Source organism: Platalea leucorodia (genome assembly GCF_965183815.1).
Source record: "Platalea leucorodia genome assembly, chromosome: 15".
NCBI lineage: Eukaryota > Metazoa > Chordata > Aves > Pelecaniformes > Threskiornithidae > Platalea > Platalea leucorodia.
The window spans coordinates 14,520,289-14,541,902 of record NC_138837.1 but is presented as its reverse complement, the minus strand read 5'-3'; the positions used below and the strand labels follow the sequence as shown (position 1 = coordinate 14,541,902).

The 21,614-nt window shown below is 47.3% G+C and overlaps 1 protein-coding gene across 1 annotated transcript in view; it reads left to right on the top strand.

The window, feature by feature from the left end:
- LOC309597899 (uncharacterized protein) overlaps window positions 1-12,360 on the top strand; it is a gene marked incomplete at its 5' end in the record, with an annotated part of 29,138 nt that extends 16,778 nt beyond the window's left edge. The window contains 11 exons of the mRNA XM_082327890.1: window positions 1,765-1,892; window positions 2,098-2,267; window positions 3,062-3,241; window positions 3,523-3,657; window positions 3,992-4,135; window positions 4,572-4,703; window positions 5,816-8,305; window positions 9,070-9,225; window positions 9,650-9,757; window positions 9,925-9,975; window positions 12,152-12,360. Coding sequence (XP_082184016.1) covers window positions 1,765-1,892; window positions 2,098-2,267; window positions 3,062-3,241; window positions 3,523-3,657; window positions 3,992-4,135; window positions 4,572-4,703; window positions 5,816-8,305; window positions 9,070-9,225; window positions 9,650-9,757; window positions 9,925-9,975; window positions 12,152-12,331 — 3,874 coding nt within the window. The 3' untranslated portion in view covers window positions 12,332-12,360. The remainder of the gene's footprint in view (window positions 1-1,764; window positions 1,893-2,097; window positions 2,268-3,061; window positions 3,242-3,522; window positions 3,658-3,991; window positions 4,136-4,571; window positions 4,704-5,815; window positions 8,306-9,069; window positions 9,226-9,649; window positions 9,758-9,924; window positions 9,976-12,151) is intronic.
- Window positions 12,361-21,614: the final 9,254 nt, after the last annotated feature.

Genomic DNA, 21,614 nt, shown 5'->3' with positions numbered 1-21,614 from the left:
CAAGGCTGTTATGTACGGACATTGTGAGTAGGACACTGCCATTTAGGGTGAAGCTAGAGGCTCATGCTGAACACCTTGAGGGCCTTCTGTTTCTAAGCTAACTTGTTACCTATGGTGCAGGACCTAGAGTTGGTTACACCAGCAGCAGGGAACTTTTGAATGCTCGCCAGTCTTTGGGACTTCTTGCCCATCATTGATGTCTGCGTCCTGTACTCCTCACCACATGCTGTTTAGAGACAGGTGTCATGGAGAAGTTATACAGGGAAGGAACAAGATTCTGCCCTTCTGCTGCATCAGGTTTCTAAGATCAAATGCGAGAAGTTCTCCTTTTCCAAAAAAAACCCCCAAAACCAACCCAACGTATGGAGATGTTTGTCCTCCTCCTAGGTCTATCTTAGAAGACTCCTGAACTTGCAGAGCTGTACAAATGATATTTTAGAGAGTGTTTTGCTTCTTGACTTTTACGCTTTACCACTCCAGAGTATGGTGTTAGCAAGGCTGATAAACACCATTTTGATGCAGTCTGTTTCTTGAGAGCTGCTGCTGCTTCTGAGCTCCAGCTTCTCTTATTTGATCCAGCTGAATTATGTTTTGTCAATTATTGGGCTGTAGCAACTATTCTTGCCAGATGTTGTTCTCAAGAGCCTTTTGTTGCCACAGTTTTGGACTCTATCATCTTTTCTGTTCTGTTTTAGAGACTGACCTTAAAAGGGAGCATATTTGCTTTGGACTGCCAGAGATTGGCGTAATCAGAGATATGTTCTTGTTCTCCTTCTTGAAGATACATCCTCCATTGTCCATCAAAGTAGCGAAATCCTACTGTTGTGGGTTTTATTGTCGTACCACTCGGGTGCCCCTTCACCCCAAAGGATGTTATCCTGATTGCATGCCTGTACTAGTGAGGCAGTGCTGTGTATTGTAGGAACGTGGCACACAGGACCCTGTGTGAGATCAGGGAGGTGTCTTCAGCTCCTGGTTCCAGAATCCTGTGTGTCAATCGCGGCAGTTGGTTGCAGTCTATGGATGTAACAATTTGCCTCTGCAGTACTATAACTTCCATTAGAAAGAGCGACAAGTCACGTGGGCTGCTGCCTACTTAGCAATGCTTAAAGAAAAGTAGCAAGTTTTTCTTTTGAACTTCCAACAGTTTAAACCGAAGGATACCCGTCTCTCCTTTCAGGTAGTCCTTGTTCAGCTAACATCTAGTTCAGGTTTCTTAAAAATGCTGCTACAAGCATGAGATTTTACTATATCATCTAATGTATTTCTTTAGTCCCTTTTACATACAGGGAGTCTGGAAAATTACCTGCCTATACCTATGCTATGAACAGCATTAAGAAGTCATGAGTCAGACAGGGAACGACTCTTATTCTGTCCCCCTGCAGAGCAACTTGGAAGTGCTGATGATATAAGGGCTGTGAGCCTGGGAAAAAAAGCTGGGCTTTTGCTTGCTGGCACAGAGTTTGTGGGCACAGCTACCCGTGTGTCATAGATTAGACAACAGCAATTTAAGATTCGGCTATTGAGATCAAATTCGGCTGGGCTTTCTGTGTTATGCTCGGTCGTAAGTAAAGCCTGGGCATTCCCTCAGAGGGGCCTGCATTGCTATTTTAAATGGCAGAAATATGCTTTCTGTCTCCAAGTTTCCATGCAACCCATTTTGTGTACTCAGGGGTAGGGATCTTGAACCACTTCTTACTGGAATAACTCCCTGTGGGTGTCAGGAGCCAGAAATTCATTTCTCTCCGTATTTGCAACTTGTAGGTCAGTGAAGGAGACCCTGGAATCCAGCCGGTTGGAGGCTCAGCAGCACTTAGCTGAGCTGGAGATCGCCAGGAGTCAGCTTGAAATCCGCCTTCACACAGTCACACAGGCCAAGGAGGTGATACAAGGTGAGAGCCTCACGTGCATTGTTTCTGGCGATCCCCCTGCCTCGGGAGGATGTTATAAAAATAGCTCTCTGTCTGCAGTGCTTCTGGGGAGTGAAGGAGCTGGAGACAGATCCCTCCTACACTGAAATTCAAATGCCTTAAGGTTAGTAAAGTCAGAACCACTGTTTGTGTAGGCACTGAATCTTGCCATTTGTCGTGTTTGCAGGGGAAGTGAAGTGCCTTCAACGGGAGCTGGAAGCAGAGAGATCTCTGATGAGGCAGGAACGGGAAAGCATGGCGCAACAGCTCTTGCGGACAGAACAGCAGTATGACAAAACCCTCAGGCGTCGGCAAACCGATCATGAAGTGGAAATAAGGAAGCTCCTGCAAGACATGGTAGGAAACAATATGCTTTTGAATTCTTCAAGCAAGCTTTGTGGGCTGGCTTTAGAAGAGCGTGTGAAACGGCAGCAATCACCTGTCATAGGCCACACATTGCTAGGCCAGGCAGCAGAGCCAATGGCTTGTACTTGAGGGCACGTGAAGATCCACAGGACTATGCTGGGACAGTAAATGCAGCCACAGATTCAGTGTGGGCCTAAGACGAGTTCAACAGAAGGTTGGGTGGTCCCCACCCAAAGCGTGGCAGCAAAGGGGGAGGATCTTACCAGATTCCTATCTACCATGAGGTCGACTCCTAGCATTCCTGCCAACTGCAGTCGCGGGAACTTTGTTCCTTTCTTTCTGTCCTTTCATGCTTGACAGAGGTAGTATCTTTGGGCTTAAAGCATATAGAACAGGCCCCTTGTTCCTGGTAGTTCAGTTCGTGGCCTGCCTTGTGACTAGGGCATCGGGGTACTGGCCTCTTTCTCACCCTGCAGTCCATCTGCATCTTTTCATTGATGAGAATGGAGTTGAGCTTTGAAAATAGAGACTCGGAGACTGGAGAGAAATGCAGAGGTGAGAGGTGCTAGCAAACAGGCAGCCATCCGAGAAGGGGAGGTAACATCTGCTTTTCTTCCACCTGCTGACCCTCCTTTTAAGTTCCTTGATAGGACGTGATTTATGGAGGGCCCAAAGCCACTACTGTGCCCTGTTGAGGTGGGGGTTTGTGGGAGGCAGGAAGCTTCACCTTTTTTTGAGGAGCTTGGCTGAGACTCCATCTTGAAGTCTTTTTCTCCTCTCATCAGGCAAGCGAGTGGGAATGGCACCATTCAGAGCTACAGGAGATGCTGGAGCAATGGGAAAAGGAGAAGGCAGAGACAGAAAGGGAGCACGAGAAGAAGCTGTTTGATATGAAGCAGAAAGTTGCTACCATGCAAGCTCAACAAGAAGAGGAACGAACTAGAGTTGAAAATGCCAAGCAAGAGGTAAAGACTGTGAAAGGAGAATGGGTGTGGTTTTTTTTACTCTTCTGGGCTCCTTATCGATCCTTCGATGACTAAGAGGTTGTTGAAGATTCAGTCACGGATGGACCATGTTTATACTGCCAATCTCACTTAGGAACCTGTGCCTCCAAGTGGGCAGATAATGACCTAGGAGGCCAGCAGCATAGTGCTTTGAGAATGGGTGAGCCCATCCGTCTTTGAGTCTTACCACACAAATTTTTTTATGGGAAGTTTAAACCCGTCTTCTCTTTATTTCTGTGCAGGTCCTGCTGGAAAAGGAGCGTGAGAAGAATGCTTTATTAGAGACACTGCTCCAAACTCAGGGAGAACTAACAGAAGCCTGCCAGCAGCTGGAGCAGCTCAGGCAGGAGGTGGAAGAGCAGCGAGAGACTGGGCAGGTAAGTCTGACTTGTAGGGTAGGTTGAAGGAACGGGCCGTTGGCAATTGGACGTAAGCCGAGAGAGCCGGGTAACGGAGTGAAGGGCAGTAACAAGGAAATAAAACATAAGTCCTGCAGCTGAGGAGGCAAGGACTACTGCAGGCACTGAAAGCACCGAGCCTGGTAAGCTCCAGAGATCAGCAACAGGAAGGAAGGGTTACAACGGCAGCAGAGCTGGGTAGAAAAGCAGAAAGAAGTGGCTGAATGAATGTGATTTTGGGACAGAAAGAGAAAAAAGCTGGGCCTGATGGCACGGCAGGTCTCAGTAGCTTGCTCTCCATTTGTGTTTACAGAACATCACAGAAAAACTGCAAGCAGAGCTGCAGGAAACTCAGAGTAAGATCAAAGCAGCGGAGAAGAGGCAGAGGGAGGAAAGCCAAACCATCAAAGAGGAAATGAATATCCTTCTTCAGCAGAGGGATGGTCTACAAAAACAGGTGACTGCAACAGCAGTAGCTCCTCCAGTCATCAAAGAGGTGGTCTCTCACTTGCCTTTCCATTGCAGAGCAGCAGGCTGATGGGATAATCCCTCTGACTGCCATCATACTGTGGTCTCCATCTCAGCTGGTCTGAAGGAGACTTACTGGCCAGCTGAATCTCACCTGCTGCCCTGGACAGATGGGCTAGTCCTTTTGCCTGTTTGCCAGTAATCATCAGAATGGATTTCTGCTGGTCTTGCTTTCTACGGTGGTTTTTCAGCTGAACGTGGTGACCCACTTAGATTTTTAAACAAGTCAGCTGTATCCATTGTGAATCTGGTACTCTTGTGACAGGGTGAAATGTAAAGTTGTTCTTTCCCTTTCCTCACAGTACGTGATACGGCTGACAGTGACAAGCTGTAGTCTTTGACCGCTTTGTTATGTTTTACTTGAGGTGGAAGAGTTGACATCGCAGCTAGCAGCCTCCGAGGAGTCTCTAAAGAAGGAGGCTATGACGCTGCGTCAAGAGGTGGTGTCTTTGGAAAGGAAACTCGAGAGCACTGAGAAGCAAAGAAAGGATGTCCTGGTGAGGCTGGCAGATGCCACAGAGGGCCATTTCTTACCTATTTTTTGGCCTTCTGTTAATACTTCTAAGGAGCAACTTTTTCCAGTGGAGAGCTGATTTTGGTTGGTCTTGTACAGGTTCAGTCCAAATCTGAGAAGATACAGAGTACGCAAATGCTGACCAAGTTTCCCTCATTTTCCCCTTCCTTCCGCTCATCGTTCCTTGTTTCCCAGACTTTTGCTTTCCTGCCACTTTTCACTTTTCCAATTGCATTCTTCTGAATAAACAGGAAAAGATGCTGTAGTCATAGAGAACTTGGTTATGATTCAGGGTGTTTGTTTTCCTCAATGCTGAAGGTTTCTGCCCTTGAAGCTTTAGTCAAAGTAATTTTCAAACTTGTCTCTATTTACATTGCATGGTTTGGGCAATTATTTTTGTTCAAATCCGTATTTAGATTTCCAAATGTCTGGCTCTGGAGAAAGGGGTGAGAAGATAAAGTTTGCTAATAATAGAAAGCCGTTCAACATTGCCCACCTGAGAGCAGACAGTGGGGAAAAAAAATAGAGGAATTTGAGAAACAAAAGTGCTGATCCAGATAAATATGTACGCCTGCAAGGGGAAAACTCGTCCTTATTTCAACCACAGAATGACAGACTGTGGTCTGACCATTACTCCTTCAAGAGGGGACAGTGGGGTTCTAGAGGATGGTACCATGAAAACTCTACAGAGTAGAGGTCCAAAAAAAGCCCCAACCAAACCCCAAAGTGGGAAATCAAATGTTGGGGTTGTTCTCTCTTCCCTTCCTCCCTAATAGAGAGAATATCATCATGCCACTGCCTAAATCATGCTTAGTCTGGACTTCAAATCCTGACTGCAGTTCTGGTGGCTCCTGCCCAAAAGAACACACTAGAGCCAGAAGAGGTTCAGAGAAGGGCCAAAAGGAAGATGGGACTGGCTGAGTAAGCTGGGAAAGATGCAACCTACAGGGTGGCACAGGAAAGGCTTCCAACATCCTGAGAGGCAGGGAGAGAGGGGGCAGCCCTTGACTGCCGCTGAAGCGGGAGTTCAAATCTAGTATGACAAGCAAACATATATCGACGGAACTATTGAATCTTTTTCTCACTGTTTTGCAGCATGAATGGGAGAGACTGCAAGCAGTTAAAGAAGAACTGGTGTGGGAGATAAACCTTCTTCAGGACTCAGTCACAGCCTCTGAAACGCGAGCAAATACAGCAACAGATATGAATCACTGCCTTGAACAAGAACTTCAAACTACATTGTCTATCTTAAAAACGAAAAATGAGGAAGTGGAAGCGCAGCGGGAGAAAATCCAGATGCTCCAGAAAGAGGCAGCCCAGGGAAAAGCTTTGCAGGAGACTGTCACTCATATGACTGCCCTCCTGTCAGAGAGGGAGGGAGAAATGAAGTTGTACCAGGAGCAGATGAGAATGCTGGAAAAGCAGAAAGAAATGCATAAAACTACTCTCGATGGGGTTATTAAGGACATAACAGAGAAAAAAGAGAAGATGGAATCCCAGCAAGAACAGATACGGGACCTGGAGAAGCAGCAGGAGAAACAAAGGATTGCTGTAAGCAAAATGAGCAAAGACTTGGAAGAGAGAGATCGGGAGATCAGATCCCAGCAAGAACAGATACGGGACCTGGAGAAGCAGCGAGAAATGCAGAGGACTGCTGTCAGCAAGATGAGCAAAGAGCTGGAGGAGAGAGACCAGGCGATCAAGTTCCAGGAGGGGAAAATAATGATTCTAGAACAACAGGGTGCATCACAAGTGAGAAACCTGCAGGCGGATCTTGATCATATGAAAGGAAACTTGAAGGAGAAAAACATAGAGCTTATGTCTCTGACTCGGCAGATCCAAGAACTGGAAATGGAGAGAGCACAGGTGAAACCTCTGCATGCAAGCCTTGAACACCTGAGGGCAGTTCTTAAGGACAGAGAGAGTGAGTGTGATTCTCAAAGGGATCAGTTAAGACTCTTGCAGCAGTACAAGGAAGAGCAAGAGGGGTACCTGCAAGAGCTTCGTGGTAAAGTAGAAAAGATGATGCTTTCTTTATCTAAAAAAGATCAAGAGCTTGAGTCACAACAAAAGCAAATCCAGGAAGCTGAAGGAGTCATGGAGATGCAGTTGAGGACTGTCCGTGACCAACTGGAGCAGACCTCAAAAGAAAAGGACAGACTCATAGACATCCAAAAGGAACAAGCAAGGAGCTGTGAGGAAAAAACAGAACAGATGAATGTCTTGCACCGAGACTTAGAACACACTAGGGCAATACTGAAAGAAAAGGATTTAATGATTGACTCTCAGAAGGAACTGATTGAGACCTTCCAAAAACAACAACAACAAGACTCTGAATGGCAGAAGGAAATTCTGCAGCACCTTCAAGTGGCACTAAAGGAAAAAGAGCAAGAAATTTTGTCCCTTAGAAAGCAACATGAGGCATGCAAGGAAAAGGAGGAAAAGCATGAAGCTGAGCAAACGAATCTTCAAGCAACAAAACTGACTGTGAAAGAAAGAGAAAAAAAGATAGAGGTTCTGGAGGAGGCTATCTCTAAGCTTCAACAGGAAAAGGAGGAGGCAGCAATGCAGACTAAAGGTATGCTGCAAAAACTAGAATATGCTGAATCTTCTCTAAAAGCTAGAGATCAAGAGATAGTGTCTTTGCAAGAGCATGTGCAGGAGCTTCGAGAGCAGAAGGAGTTAGAAGGCAAGCAGGCCAAGAGTCTAGAGCAGGACCTAGACAAAATGAGCCAAATATTGAAGGAGAACCACTTGGAGTTCCTCAAGCAGACAGAGCAAATTAACATGTTCCGGCTTCGTGGCGAAAGCATGGAAGTAGCACTAGCATCGTGCCAGAAGCAGGTGAATCTGCTTGAGGAAGTGGTGAGGAAGAGAGATGAAGACAATGAAACTCTTCTGCAAAAACTCCAGCACCAAGAAGAAGAACTGAAGACCTTGCAGAATTTGCAGCTTAGGCTAACCGAGCAGCATGAAGAGGTTAGACATCACCGAGAGCGAGAGAAGCTCCTGGAAGATGCCTTGCGTGAGAGGGAACGAGAGACCAAGGCTCAAGGTGAGGAAATAAGAGCTCTTCAGGAAGATCTCCAGCATGTTCAGCAGGCTCTGACAAAGAAGGATGAAGAGATCAAGTACCAGAGAGACAGAGTCAGGTATTTAGAGAAGACTCTGACAAGGAGAGAACAAGAGCTTAGGAGGCAGAGTGAACTGAAACAATTAACGTCAGCTTTGCGATGGAAAGATGGAGAGGACAGCCTGCAGAAACAAATCCAGAAACTCCAAAAATGGGAGGAAGAGGAAGCAGAGAAGAGGAGAGTTCTCCAGGAGAGAGAGCATGCCTTGCAAAGACAGAAGGAGCTAACCCAGCAACTGGAAGATGAGCAGAAAGCAAAGGGGGAAGAATTGAAGCGGGTGACCGCTCTTTTGAAGCAGACTGAAAGTGAAGAAGCCAAATGGAAAGAGAAGGCACAAGCACTGACTCTTGCCCTTACCAAGAGTGAAAAGGCCAATGGGACTTTGAGGGAAGAAATAGCCATCCTGCAGAGTAAGGTTACAGAGAGGGACACGGACCGGTTTCATCATCAGGTAGGCAGCGTGATTGATCATCAGTCAACTAAAATGTCTCTAAAGGATTCTAATGATGTTTCCCATAAAGATATGGGAATATATATTCCCATAAATATATGACCTGCTTGGCCAAAGAAACTAGGATTGCAGCCAGCAGGCTTGCCTGTCTGTGTAGCTCTGGCCAGAGACCATTCACCTGCTGGAATGTTTTCTGCCAAGCCCAGAACTACTGAAAGAACTATGGAGCTTGCTGCTAAAATTAACTCAAGTCCAAAAGTGGGGGATGGGTAATCGGTTCTCTCCTATCTAGGCAAGCTTAGCCAACGTGTTGTGGTTAGGATTTGGCGTGGAAAGGAAAGGGCACAGTTGACCAGACTAATATACTAAACTTAGCGGAACGATGGCTGAACAGCAGCTATGCTGATGGTGCTTAGAAGATGCTTTCAGAGATTTAGATTTCTGAGGTCCATCTTTTCCAGTCTATTGAAAATAATGGAATTGGTACCATTGCCTGATCAGGTTAAAGGCTTCATTGCGCATTCAGGATGTACTTGTGCCGCAGTCCAAAAAAACACGACGGCAAATTTGCCTCGGATTTCACCAACGTGATCTGGAGGAGGGCCCCTAGGAAGAGGGCATGTTGTTTTGGTCTGTGGACCAGGAGAAGAAGGGACTTAGCACTGTGCATTCCTGCGTCCGGTCACTCTCCCCGCCTTGTTGATTCTGGCTCTTCTAACCTTTATGTGGCACCAGCGCACATAATCTCCTCTCTGAATACCCAGCAGGCTGTTGCAGAAGGGGAGCAGCTATCATGGCTCTCAGAGAAGAGACTCCTGTTGCAGCGGCTGGAACGTCTGCAGCAAGCAGTTGCAAGGCTGGAGCTTGAGAAGACTGAGCTGAAGCAACTCAGTGCTGAGCTCAAGAGGACTCTTGAGCAGGTAAAACAGGCTTTCACTGCCTCTGCAAAGCCTCACGGTCCTCTGGAACACAACACATTGCCACAGACAGCACTTTGGGGTCCTCTGCTTGTTTCCTTCCCTCTCCCGATTCCCCCTGTGGACACACGCTTTTGTATTTTCTCTCTCTTCTGGCACCCCATTGCCTTCACAAATGCACATTCACTCTGGTACCACCCTTCTTGCCCCAGCGTCCCCATACACACACATTTGACCCTCTTGTGTCAGGAACTGTTTCCTCTTGGTCTTTCTCTTCCATAGTCTACTTTGAGTGCCTTTTGCCCCCAACACACTCTGGTGCAATGAACAGTCTGAGCAGAAACCTCCTTGCCGTGATGTCCAGAGGCCCTTTTGCTCCTTGTTTGGTGGCAGGTTTCTGTGACCCTTTCTCCTATCCAATGTGCAGGTGGAACGGGAACGGAGGAGACTGAAGAGAGATTGTCGAGGTCGGTCGTTGCGAGATGCAGGCGGATTTTCTCTCTCTGACCAGCTCCAGGTGCCTGCTCCTAGACAGGTGAGAACAGAATCTTACTTGGTGGGAGGAGGGTCTGGCCATACAGAGGAACGACGGCAAATCCCAGAGGCAGCAGCCCCCCGGTATAGACCTAATAGAAGTCAAGTATAGACCATGGCCCTGGCCAAACTGGAGACCAAAAAGAAATCCTTGTGTTTTCTTCACAGGAGGAGTCTCACAGGTGCTGCAGTTGTCGATTAGCTGAGTTGTGGAACCAGGTGAGGGGTAGGAAAGCTCTCCTCAAAAGCTGCTGTGGCTGTACTGATGGGCACAACTTTGCCCGATGCTACAGCCCGAGTATTGCTTAGCTGTCAGGAAGGGAGTACACCAGGCAGTGGAAATGCCCAGTCAAACACATCTGTTGGCCGTGGCCAAACAACATCATTCACCCATTCAAACCCATTGCTTCTGCAAATGGAGGCACTGTTGCTCCTCTTGCCTCTCCTCTTGCCTCGCCTCCAGGGACGTGAGGCAGTGCCAGAGCTTCTAGCCTTCAGGCAATCGTTAGTCTCGTATTGCTGTTCTGTGCTAATCATGATCCCAATATCGGACTGAGTCAGAGACCTAAGCGCTGCATGGACATCTGTTTGGTCAGTGTAAGAATGTACATTCCAGCTGCTGAACCCTACTGCGTCCTTTGACAGTGGTATCAGCAGTAGCAGCAGTCACCAGACTTCTCTTCCATGTACTTTTATGGGTCTGGTACACCCTGGTCTCCCTGAGGATGTGAATCTTCACCGGTGTTCAGGGCAAAATGCATGTAAGATTTATGCGAGTAAAGTATATGATGCTTAGCTCTGGCAAGTGAGCCAAGAATGCTGCTGAAGCCATCGGGTTACAGCCTAAGGATGTTTTTACCTGGAAGTCTCGGTATCTGAAGTTCTGTTGCTACGGATAACTAACTGAACCGCCTTCCCCTTGTGACTGTTGTGTCTGCCTGCCCCGTGGACCTACTTCAGCAGTTCAGCAGGAAAACGAAGGCGCTCTGCTCAAAGAATAGTCCTCAGCTGGCTAGTTAGGGCACTCCTCTGGGTCTGGGAAACAGCGGAACTGGAACTTGATCTCACGCTTCCTGGGAGATGCTCTTAGCAGCAGATGGCCGCTTCTCCCACTCATACCTCTGGGTTACCTACCAAATCGTGGGAGGGTTTTTCAGGCTTCCAAGCCAGCCTTCCCAAAGGTGCCCTTGTTATTTCAGAGAGAAGGTCAGACCTGACCCTCTCTTCAGTGGTGGCGTTCCCTAGCCTACGCATATTGTTTGCTGTGAAGTCCCTTTGCCGTCTTACTTTCCGTGCACACAACTGGCTTCTAATTCAGCACCACGCATTCCCCTTCCGGAGCTGGCTGCCTGAGTTTCACATCTAGTCTGCTCTAGATGCTTAGCAGGTTAGGGTCCCACTTTTTATCGCCTTTGGCTTTATGTTGACAGACCTTGGTATCGTAATTCAAACGTAGCAGGTTCCATAAGCCATAAAACTCCTTTGGGAATTGCTTCTGTTATTCGAGTTCACTCGCCAAGAAAGAATATTCTCATATTCCTAGCTTGAGGTTGGGGATTGCATTGCCATGTGGAACACAGCCCTTGGCAAAGCGCACGTCACTTTGAAAACAGAGGAAAACCTCTGACCTGAGCCGTTTTCCCCAAAACAGCAAAGCACTGAGCACTGCTCCCAGTGCTGGCATCTCCTCCACTCCAAAGCAGGCAGAGGGGAACGTGCCAGAGCTGCTGTGGCTGAGCTGCACTGCAAACCTAACAGGAGGTGAGAGCAGCTGGGTCTCTCCCGCCAAAAAGCCCAGCAGGCACAACCCTGCGTTGCCAGGAAATTATAATAGAGTTTGAGGACTTTCAAGGCCTCAGCAGTCCTTTAAGGCTCATTTTCCCCCCTGGGCTTTGTTCATCAAATTATGCTCTGCTCATTTGTGAAATGCTCTAACGTTAGGAAAAATGAGCGTTTGTTCCCTTTTCACGTGCTAGCTGTCAAGTTTTCAAACTAGGTCATAACAGAATGGTTCCTCGCTACCTTGTGTAACCAGTAGTCCTCCTGCTGAGGAAAAAGCATGTGGAACTCGGGTGTCAGTAGCCCAAATCTCTTTTTTGGAAAAAAGAGTTGGGTTACTAAATCCTGTAGGGAACCTCTGTCTTTAGTATACGTGTAATGTGTCAGTGCTGTAGGTGTGAGTTGCCGTTGCCAGAAAGAAACTTGAATTGTTGATGATAATCTGAAGTTCAGTTCGGGGTGACTCTGGGAACCTGTTACTTCCCATTCCACAAGGACCAAGTGTTTGTCAGGGCTGGAGTTAGAGGGCGTGTCTTCCCTGACAGCCGGTACTGTGGAGCTACGGATGGTCCTAACAGCATGGGCCTGTCTGAGCTCGGCCTTTTGCCTCTTTCAGGTGTCCCTTCTGCAGACGCAGCTGGCACAAGACTGCTGTGCAAAGACCAGCCGGAAGCTGCCAGAGATTTGCCAAGAGCTGGATTCCTCCTCAGCAGCTGTGGCCAGGGAGCCCAAAGCTGCTGTTCTGGAAGCAGAGACTCGGAAGCTGGGTCAGTCTCTGAACCGTCCTGTGCCCTAGAGGACCAGCTGCAGCATCGTGGGGTTCCGGTCTTGTGCCCTTCCCAGAAATGTATTATATTTTGCTGTGGGAAATGGGGGTGCATTTGTTCTGCTTGCGTTTGGAAGCATCTCCGAGTGAAAGTGATTTTTTTAATTTTTTTTTTTAAATAAAAGAAACTTTGCAGGACTGTCCTTTCTCAGTAGCAAAAAGCAAGTGGTCGGTAAATACGTGGCTTAGGAAAAGACTATACTAGTTTTTGACCTGCACGAGTAAGCTATTACAAGCTGTTGTCTGGTTTAACCTCTTGAGTTCACAGCGGTTCCCTGTGAGGAGAGAGGGAAAGGGAGGTGTTATCAAAATGAAGGGGTGGAGAGTACACGCCAGGGATTGAAGGTGGGGCAGGAGAGTGGGGTTTCTCCCTTCCTTTCATGCTTCAGCACAAAAAGCGCTGGCACGCTCCCGAGATGATCTACTTTCCGCTTTGTGGCTGCGACAGCCAGCCCGAGGGACAGCTGTGACGTGCGGAAACAGGTTGTAAAGTAGGTATGTTTATTCAGCGCTGGGAAGCACGGGGGGTGTGTGTGTGTGTGTGTGTGTCATCCCGCCAAAGTTGTGCGCGCCCACATGGTGGCTTGTCCTGGATTTATACGACAAAGTATTACATATACATAATGTTTCCCAATACGCCTATACATATGCATTACCTGTCCCCGCTTTGTATTAGAATTAGCCCCCAGAGGTCATTTCCATAAACCCCTCCCAACTGCGCTTGCGGAGTGCCTCCTGGTGGTGGTCGCGGGGGGTCGTGGGGATGAAGGCTGATGACTCTTCTTCGTCACTGCTAGCAACCCCTTGTTCTTGCGCAGACTCAGTTGCTTCTTGACTCTTGTCCCAGCTGCAGGGTCGGTTTCAGCTGGTTTTCAAGACAAGTTGCTGTTCTTATCAAGGAACTGTCCTTCGCTGAGAGATTACGACTCCTTACTTCAATCCTTTTGTACAATAGTTAAACTTTTAAACTTTTATAGTTACACTCTAAAGCCCCTTTTCAGTCCCCCCTTTTCTATACAGTTAGTAAATTCTTTTACTATATCTTAAGATAATATTTCTTTATCTAACATCTTCTCAAAATATTTGTTAGATTCAAGTTTTCATCGAAGTTGGTTAAGCCCCTTTTCAGTCCCCCCTTTTCTATACAGTTAGTAAATTCTTTTACTATATCTTATTTTAAGATAATGTTTCTTTATCTAACATCTTCTCAAAATATTTGTTAGATTCAAGTTTTCGTCAAAGTTGGTTCTTCTTCCATTCGCTGTAGGAGTCCCCTGTGCTCTGGAAATGCCACCAAGCACACCGAATTATTACACACAGAGCCATAGACAGAATTACAACTATAATTGTCATAATAAACAATTGTTTTAACCATGCCAAGTTTGGTAACCAAGATGTTAATTTTTCTATTAAGTCACTAAATCCCCAAGATGTGTTATCTTGGGCCACTTCATGCAAGATTTCGGTTTTTTCCCAAATTTGAGATAAATCTTTTTCAATCCTCTTGTCTTGGTTAACATAGGTACAGCAATGTTCACCAATAACCGTACACAAACCTCCTTCTTTAGCAAAAAGCAAATCCAGCCCTAGCCTGTTTTGAAGTGTTACTTGTTTTAAGGAAGAAATTTCTTTCTGTAGAGCTGTGAGTGCATCAGCTGTAGCATTATTAATAATTTCCATTGTAGCTGAAATGTTAACTAAGGCTGTTTCTAATTCACTAACTCCTAACCATGGAAGAAACCACCTCGCAAAGCTATGAAACCTGGTTGGCCTCGTTATGAAAGGGTTTAGTTTTCTCTTGATTGGATGGGTTACAGGTTTCATATAGGTTTGTAATAGGCCAAGCATGCGTAAACTGGTTAAGTCTTGTGCAATAGTAATGTTAGGAACTATAGTCCCTACAGCACATTGGCCCTTCCACCCTAAAGGCAATACCTTATATCCCCACTTTCCACAGATCCAGTACCATCCCTGACCTACAGGAGTTGGCCAGCCTTTGGGGATATTGCTGGCGTTTTTCCGAATCTGCTTGCTGTTCCACATATTTGCACCTCCATACTTGATGTAACTAGTGCAACTGGAGTAGGCCCCAATAAAACTCGAAATTCCACAATGTCTGTCTGTGCTCTTCCTTCCCGTATTCTGTGTGGTGTTTTCTAGGTAGCACCTCTGGACACAAGGTACTCCTTCAGTCTCGTTCCAGAGTAGGCTTAAATCTATCTGCCATTCGAAATTCCTTTTTGGTATCTCTGCTTGCTCGGGGAGGGATATATTGTTAAAGGCATTAGCTACCTCCGAAAAATTGGGGAAAATGGTAGCGACCACGGGGTGGCCATGTCTTGCGTTTGTGGGCAAGTGTGAGCAAATCCAGCAGTCAGACCAATTTATGGCGCTAGCAATTTTGTCATGTAGCTCCAAAAAGGTATTACTCTCCCATGCCCCCAGTCTTCCTATTAGGCTTACAATCAGCGTCGTGACAAGGTAAGCTTTCTTTGCTGTACTTGCGCGAGGTAAGGAGCACCTGGAAAGATCCTTCCCACTGTGGCTCCAAGGTTCTTTCTGCAAAAGACCTTACATAGACATAATCTCCAGGTTGGATGTTATGTACAGGTCCATCTAAACATCTACTTCGAGTTCCGGCCACATGTTTCTCAATTTTGTTGAGTTGTTTGCTTAATACTACCATGTAAGAGGTTATAATTTCATCCCCAGCCTGTGTGGACATCCCTTTCTGTATTCCATAGGGTCGTCCATCTAAGATTTCAAAAGGGCTCAGTCCTTCTTTTGCTCTTGGCCTAGTTCCTATGCGCAAGAGAGCCAAAGGGAAAGACTGAGGCCAAGCTAAGTTATTCTCCTGTCCCAATTTCACAATCTGCTGTTTGATTAAGTGGTTCATTTTCTTCTGCTTGGCCACTCGACTGAGGGCGATATGGGGTGTGAAGCTGCCAATCTATACCCAAATGGCGGCTAATTTGTTGTACTACCTTTGAGATAAAATGTCGTCCTCTGTCAGAGGATACGGTTGCTGGAACCCCAAAATGTGGTATTATCTCTTGCATTAATATTCTAGTTACCTCCCAAGCCTTGGCTGTCCTGGTAGGGAATGCTTCTGGCCAACCTGAAAAAGTTTCAGTTAATACTAGCAAATACCTATATCCCCCTTATCTGGGGAGTTTCGAGAAATCTATCTGACAATTTTAACCTGGAACATTTCCTTTGCTGATATTTCCAAATGTCACATGGTTAGCTACTTTTGGGTTGTTCTTTAAGCATGCTTCACATCTATTAACTACAGTCTTTAGAGTCCGATATAAATTTCTAGCTACAATTTGAGACTTGTATAAGGCTTCAGTTCCCCAGTGAGTTTTGTTGTGCTCTGTTTTTATACGTTACCATAATATGCTAAAGAGAACTATTATTCTGTTCTCTTTCAACAGTGCCCATCCTGATGGGCTGATTTCAGCTCCTAAGTTAGTGATCGGCTTTTGATCCTTTTCATCATATTCAATTGTTTCAGGTAGTGGCAAAGATTTTTCAGGATTTATCCTTAATACCTCACCTTGTTCCGCAGCTCGCCTTGCCTCGTAATCAGCCAATTTATTTCCCACTTCCCTGTCAGTGTTACCTTTCTGATGTCCTTTGCAGTGCATAATTGCCACTGCTGATGGAAGCTGTACAGCATAAATTATATCAGCATGTTTTATACTTTTCCCTTGAGCAGTCAAGAGTCCTCATTCCTTCCAAATTGCTCCATGGGCGTGGACTACACCAAAGGCATATTTTGAATCCGTCCATTTACTCGCAGCCCTTCGGCCAGCTCCAACGCTCTCGCTAGGGCAATTATTTCAGCTCGTTGTGCAGATGTGCCCTTAGGGAGTGACTTTGCTTCCACCAGTTGGTCTGCGGTGGTTACAGCATATCCTGCCATTCGAACTCCATTCTTTACGAAACTGCTCCCATCGGTCCGGTCGGCTTCCTCCAGTGGCTCCTCCTTCAAGTCTGCTCTGCTTGCATATACAGTCTCAATAGTTTCTATACAATCATGCACGATAGTCTCCATTTGCTGTTTATTGCTTAAAAAGGAAGCAGGGTTGATAACTGTAGCTGTGTCTGTATCATCCTGTTCCATCAAAACTGCTTGATATTTCAAGAATCTTGATAGTGAAAGCCAGTGTCCCCCTTTTTGTTCTAAAACGGAGGTTACACAATCATCTTTTGTCCCAAAGTAAATTTTTTAGTTTCTTGGATAATCAAAACAACAGCGGCCACTGCCCGAAGGCACCCCGGCCATCTTTTGCTTACTTCAACCAACTGTTTAAAGAAGTATGCTACAGCATACATAGCCAGCAGAGTATATGGGTTTGCCACTACTGGATACAAATCTTCAGCTATTTGATTTATTGCCCGCAAATCTTGCGCCAATCGATAAGTTTTGCCGTCAGGCTTTTTGACAGGCAGAATGGGAGTGTTATATTCTGAAGAGCATTCAATTAATAGTCCAAATTTTATAAACTCTTCTATAATACTTTTTACCCCTCGCCTATCTTCCAATTTCACGGGGTATTGCTTTAACCAAACTTAAAATTTCAATGTGATTTTCATCTGGTATTTTAAATTCAGTTTCCCCATTTCTAAGTTTTATTTTGGCATTTAGTTGTTCTAATAGGTCCCTCCCCAGTAATGGTCTAGGAGCCTCAGGCAGGTAGAGAAATTTGTGAATCCCCACACTCTTCCCAATTCTAAATTTTAATGGTCTCAAGAAAAAGCCTTTTCAACCTGTCCGGTTGCTCTCACATCATTAACATTTGGTTTAACAAGGTGTGATTCAATACAGAGAATGTGACACCTGTGTCTGTTAAAAATTCTACAGGTTTCTCTTCTTTCCCTAGCTGAACTTTTACCAAGGGTTTCGCGAGGGAGGATTCCCCTGGTCCCCGTCAATCATTCTCTTGTACTTCTGCCACAGTCTTCAAATTACGTGTCTGCTGGGGGCATTCTTTTTCCAGTGTCTGAACCCTTTACAATAAGCACATTGATTATATCTCAGACTACCCCTTCCTCTACTGTTCATTCCTCTCCCTATTTGCCCAGTTCCTCCTGTTTGCATTCTTTCCAAATTTTGCTGAGCTAATGCAGCCACTATCTCCTTTCCCAGTTTCCTTCTGTCCTCCCCCTCCCCATTCTGATATACTCTCCACGCTTCCTCTAGCAACTTTCTACATTCCTTATATCTGGTTCCTTAAGTTTCTGAAGTTTCTTTCTGATATCATTAGTGGATTGTCCCAAAAACAGAGATACCAACTGCTGTGTGGCAGCTTCTGACTCCGGTTCCATAGTAATAAATCTTCTCACAGCAGCCCGTAAGCGATCTAAAAGCTCCGTGGGCGTTTCAGTCTGCCCCTGCTTGATAGCATACAGAGCAGACCAGTTAACTGCCTTTGGGCTACATGAGCTCGGGCTGCCTTTAATACAAGCTGCTTCTCAGTTTCAGTCATAGCATCTAATATAAGATCCACATCTTTCCAATCCGGGTCCAAATTCTTAGTAATCCACTCAAACCTTTTCACAATCTCACTTGGGTCCTCCCTGTACCTCTTAACTGCATCCTTCCACTTATCCACATCATCCATCTGGAAAGGCACTTTTCTTCCGCCTCTCTGGGTTTCTCTTTCACCTTCAAACACCTCTGTCCAATACTACATGCTGAACAACATTGCTTCAACTTCCCTAACTCTTTCTGATTTCCTTTTCCAAAGCCAACACCATGGGATCTTGGGGAGCAAAATTAAAACCACAATCTTTCTGCCACTCAGGGTGATTTTGGAGGGTGAAAAACATATCTGCATACATAGCTTTGTCCCATTTTCCCTCCCTCCTTAAAAATAACAGGAGTTGCAGCAAGACATTATACTTCATCATCTGATTTATACAGTGGCCATCACTGATTACAGTACTTAATTAGAGGAGTTTTCTTATTCACATTTCCTCCAGGAGGACCCCCTATGTCCTTCCAGTGATATAAAATACAACCTAATGGAGATTTCTTTGGTATCTTTTTACTTTGCTGGGACCCTCCCATTTTATTGGTCCCAGTTCTCTCCTGTATTCCCGCAGTATCTTAACAGTTAGTTCCATAGTCCACACTTTACCACTTAGAGGGTTACAGAATTACTGTTTTACATCCTTACAACCTTTTTCTTTTGCTTCGTCCGTCTCTGGCCGTTTCCCTTGCGGGACAACAAAACCACGGATCAGGACTCCGCACTCACTTCAAAGCGATGCTGTGTCTCAAACACACATACACACAAATTTTCAACATACAATACATACAATACATACATACAATACATACAATACGAACATGCAATACCCGGGTAAATGAAACAGATAATTATTGCTCCAGTTGATATCCCTTCAGCAGCTGCAAAGATTTAAATACTTTTTGTGAGAGGTCCGCTTACCCTTCCCCTGCTTCTTATACAGTCATTAGCAGGTCCGTCCTGGCTCCCGATACCGGGATGCAGCGGTGACCTCAGATTTGCTCGATCTACCCCCAAGATCGCTAGCAGCCGCTCTATCGGTCAGCAAATCTCCTTGGCCCTCTATCGGCCAGGGTACCTTCCTCCCCTACAGGGACTATGCTGCACGCCAGATGTCTCTGCGTGGTTTACCAGCAGCCCCGGCCAAGCGTACGACTTACTGGCCCTTCTTGTCAAACATCCTTCGGCTGGGGCTGCACGGCTAGAAGGCGCGTCCCCTGGGTGGTGGATAAGGGATCCCTCTCTGGAGGGTGCACCGGATAAAATTGAAGAAGGTGCCGCGAACCAACGCAGCCTAAGGGAAGGCCACCCTGACAGAAAAACCACTGGCCCTTCAAGTCATGGGGGTTGGGCAGGAGGCCAACTACCTCCTCCCGGGAAAAAAAAAAAAAAAAAAAGTTGCAGAAACGACAAGCATCAACTCGGAGATGGAGAAAATCAGTAATGAAGTGAGGAGGAGGAGATGGAACTGGATCGGTCATGTCTTGAGGAAAAAACCAACAGAAGACTGCGCTGTGGCCCTTGGGACTCCAGAGCACGCAGCCGCAGACCGATCGAAGTGGAAGAACGATGTTCGCGCCTTGTGTGCCTCCTGGCACTGAGAGAATTCAGATTCAGATTCTTGTAAAACATACCGTTTAATCCGTGGCTTCAGGAGGTTGTTGTCTGCTCACACGGTGAGCGGCTGGCAGCGGAGGCTCCTCCGAGGAAGGTGCTCGGGGCGCGCCTAGGAGCGTCCGCTCCGCAGTCGATCCCGCAGTCGAGCAGAGACTCTCCTGGCTGGCTCGCCAAACTGACGTGCGGAAACAGACTCCACAACCCGTAAGGTTGTAAAGCAGGTACGTTTATTCAGCGCTGGGCAGCACGGGGGGTCATCCCGCCAAAGTCGTGTGTGCCCACATGGTGGCTTGTCCTGGATTTATACGACAATGTATTACATATACATAATGTTTCCCAATACGCCTATACATATGCATTACCTGTCCCTGCTTTGTATTAGAATTAGCCCCCAGAGGTCATTTCCATAAACCCCTCCCAACTGCGCTTGCGGAGTGCCTCCTGGTGGTGGTCACGGGGGGTCGTGGGGATGAAGGCTGATGACTCTTCTTCGTCACTGCTAGCAACCCCTTGTTCTTGCGCAGACTCAGTTGCTTCTTGACTCTTGTCCCAACTGCAGGGTCGGTTTCAGCTGGTTTTCAAGACAAGTTGCTGTTCTTATCAAGGAACTGTCCTTCACTGAGAGATTACAAGACTCCTTACTTCAATCCTTTTGTACAATAGTTAAACTTTTATAGTTACACTCTAAAGCCCCTATTCAGTAAGGGCTGCCGGCCCTCGTGCAGGAGCCTCCTCATCTGCAACTCCCCTCCTGCCAGCAAGTGAGGATCCCACAGGGACACTTCCCAGCAGCCTGCCACAGCCAGAGCCAGAGCCCAGACAGGGTCTGCGGCGCCTTCAGTGCTCCTCTGCCGTCCTCGCCGTTGCCAGGGAAGGGCTCAGCACTTGTCACTTCGCCTCGCCCACCCCTTCCATCTTCCCCCCAGGTCCTTCTACTGGGAGCACCGCCCAGAGCAAGCAGTGCAGGCCAGTCCACAGCTGAACAGCACCTGCATCATCTGCCTGGACCTCGTGGAGGACAAAAAGTCCTACCGCACCATGGTATGCCCAGCATGCCAACACGCCTGGTTCCACCGGAGCTGCATCCAGAAACAGGCTGTCCATGCTGGCGTCTGCTTCTGCTGCTTGCGTTGCCAAAACAAAGATCAGTTTGTGATGGAACTGCTCACCATGGGGATTCGAATCTCCAAGAGGTTGTTTTTTCTCTTCCCAACTCACAAGACGGCAGGTGTGAGGGCGGTGCCAGGCCAGGGACTGCCCCGGCAGGCCTGGCCTTCTGCTGTCCCCTGACTCTTGTCCTCTGCTTCATGGAGGAGCTGAAAGCGGGGTGGGGGCAGAAGAGCAGGGACAGCCTGGATCTGCCCGATGCTGGGGTAGCAGGGGCTCAACAGTTTCTCTTCCCTCTCCAGCAGACAACCATCACGGGAGAGTGACCAGGCCTTTGGACTGGTGTACCAGAGGCGTGTCGGCTGCAATGCCAGCAAGTGCCTTTGTCCGGGAGGCAGGGAGCAGGCAGAGGAAGAGGGGTAAGTTGCCAAAGCAGAAGTCTAGGGCTCTGCATGGGATCTCTGTCTCCCCATGTGCTTGGGGAGGATGGACTAAGAACAAGGGTTCTGCCAGGCAATCCCTTGCTTGTGTCACTTTGTCCTCCCAACCAGCAACCCGTTTGCCTCCCCAGGTCCTGGCAACTGCTCCTGTGCAGCTCCTGCGCTGCCAAAGGCATCCAACAACGCTGCTCCTACTTGGGGAACAGCGCAACCACTTGGGAGTGCGACTGCTGTGCTGGCCTGGCCACTGGTAAGAGGCAAAGCACCCGGGTGCCCCTGCGCTGGGGCCAGAGGCCAGGCTAGGCCTGGTAGCAGGGGCTTCGGGTGGGCTTGGCTCCAGCAGGGCTGTGGGCACCACAATGGCCTCTTCTGCCCAGGGGCTGGGTGGCCATGCTGCTGACCTTCCTGCCTCCCCTCACAGCCTCCAGTGACAATTCAGAGCTGGCAAGCCCCGGCACTGCCATTCAGGTGGCATCGGGGCTGTCCCATGGCTCCCTGGTGCCTGAGAGCAGCAGGCCCAGCACCATCACCCAGGCACCACTGAGGCCA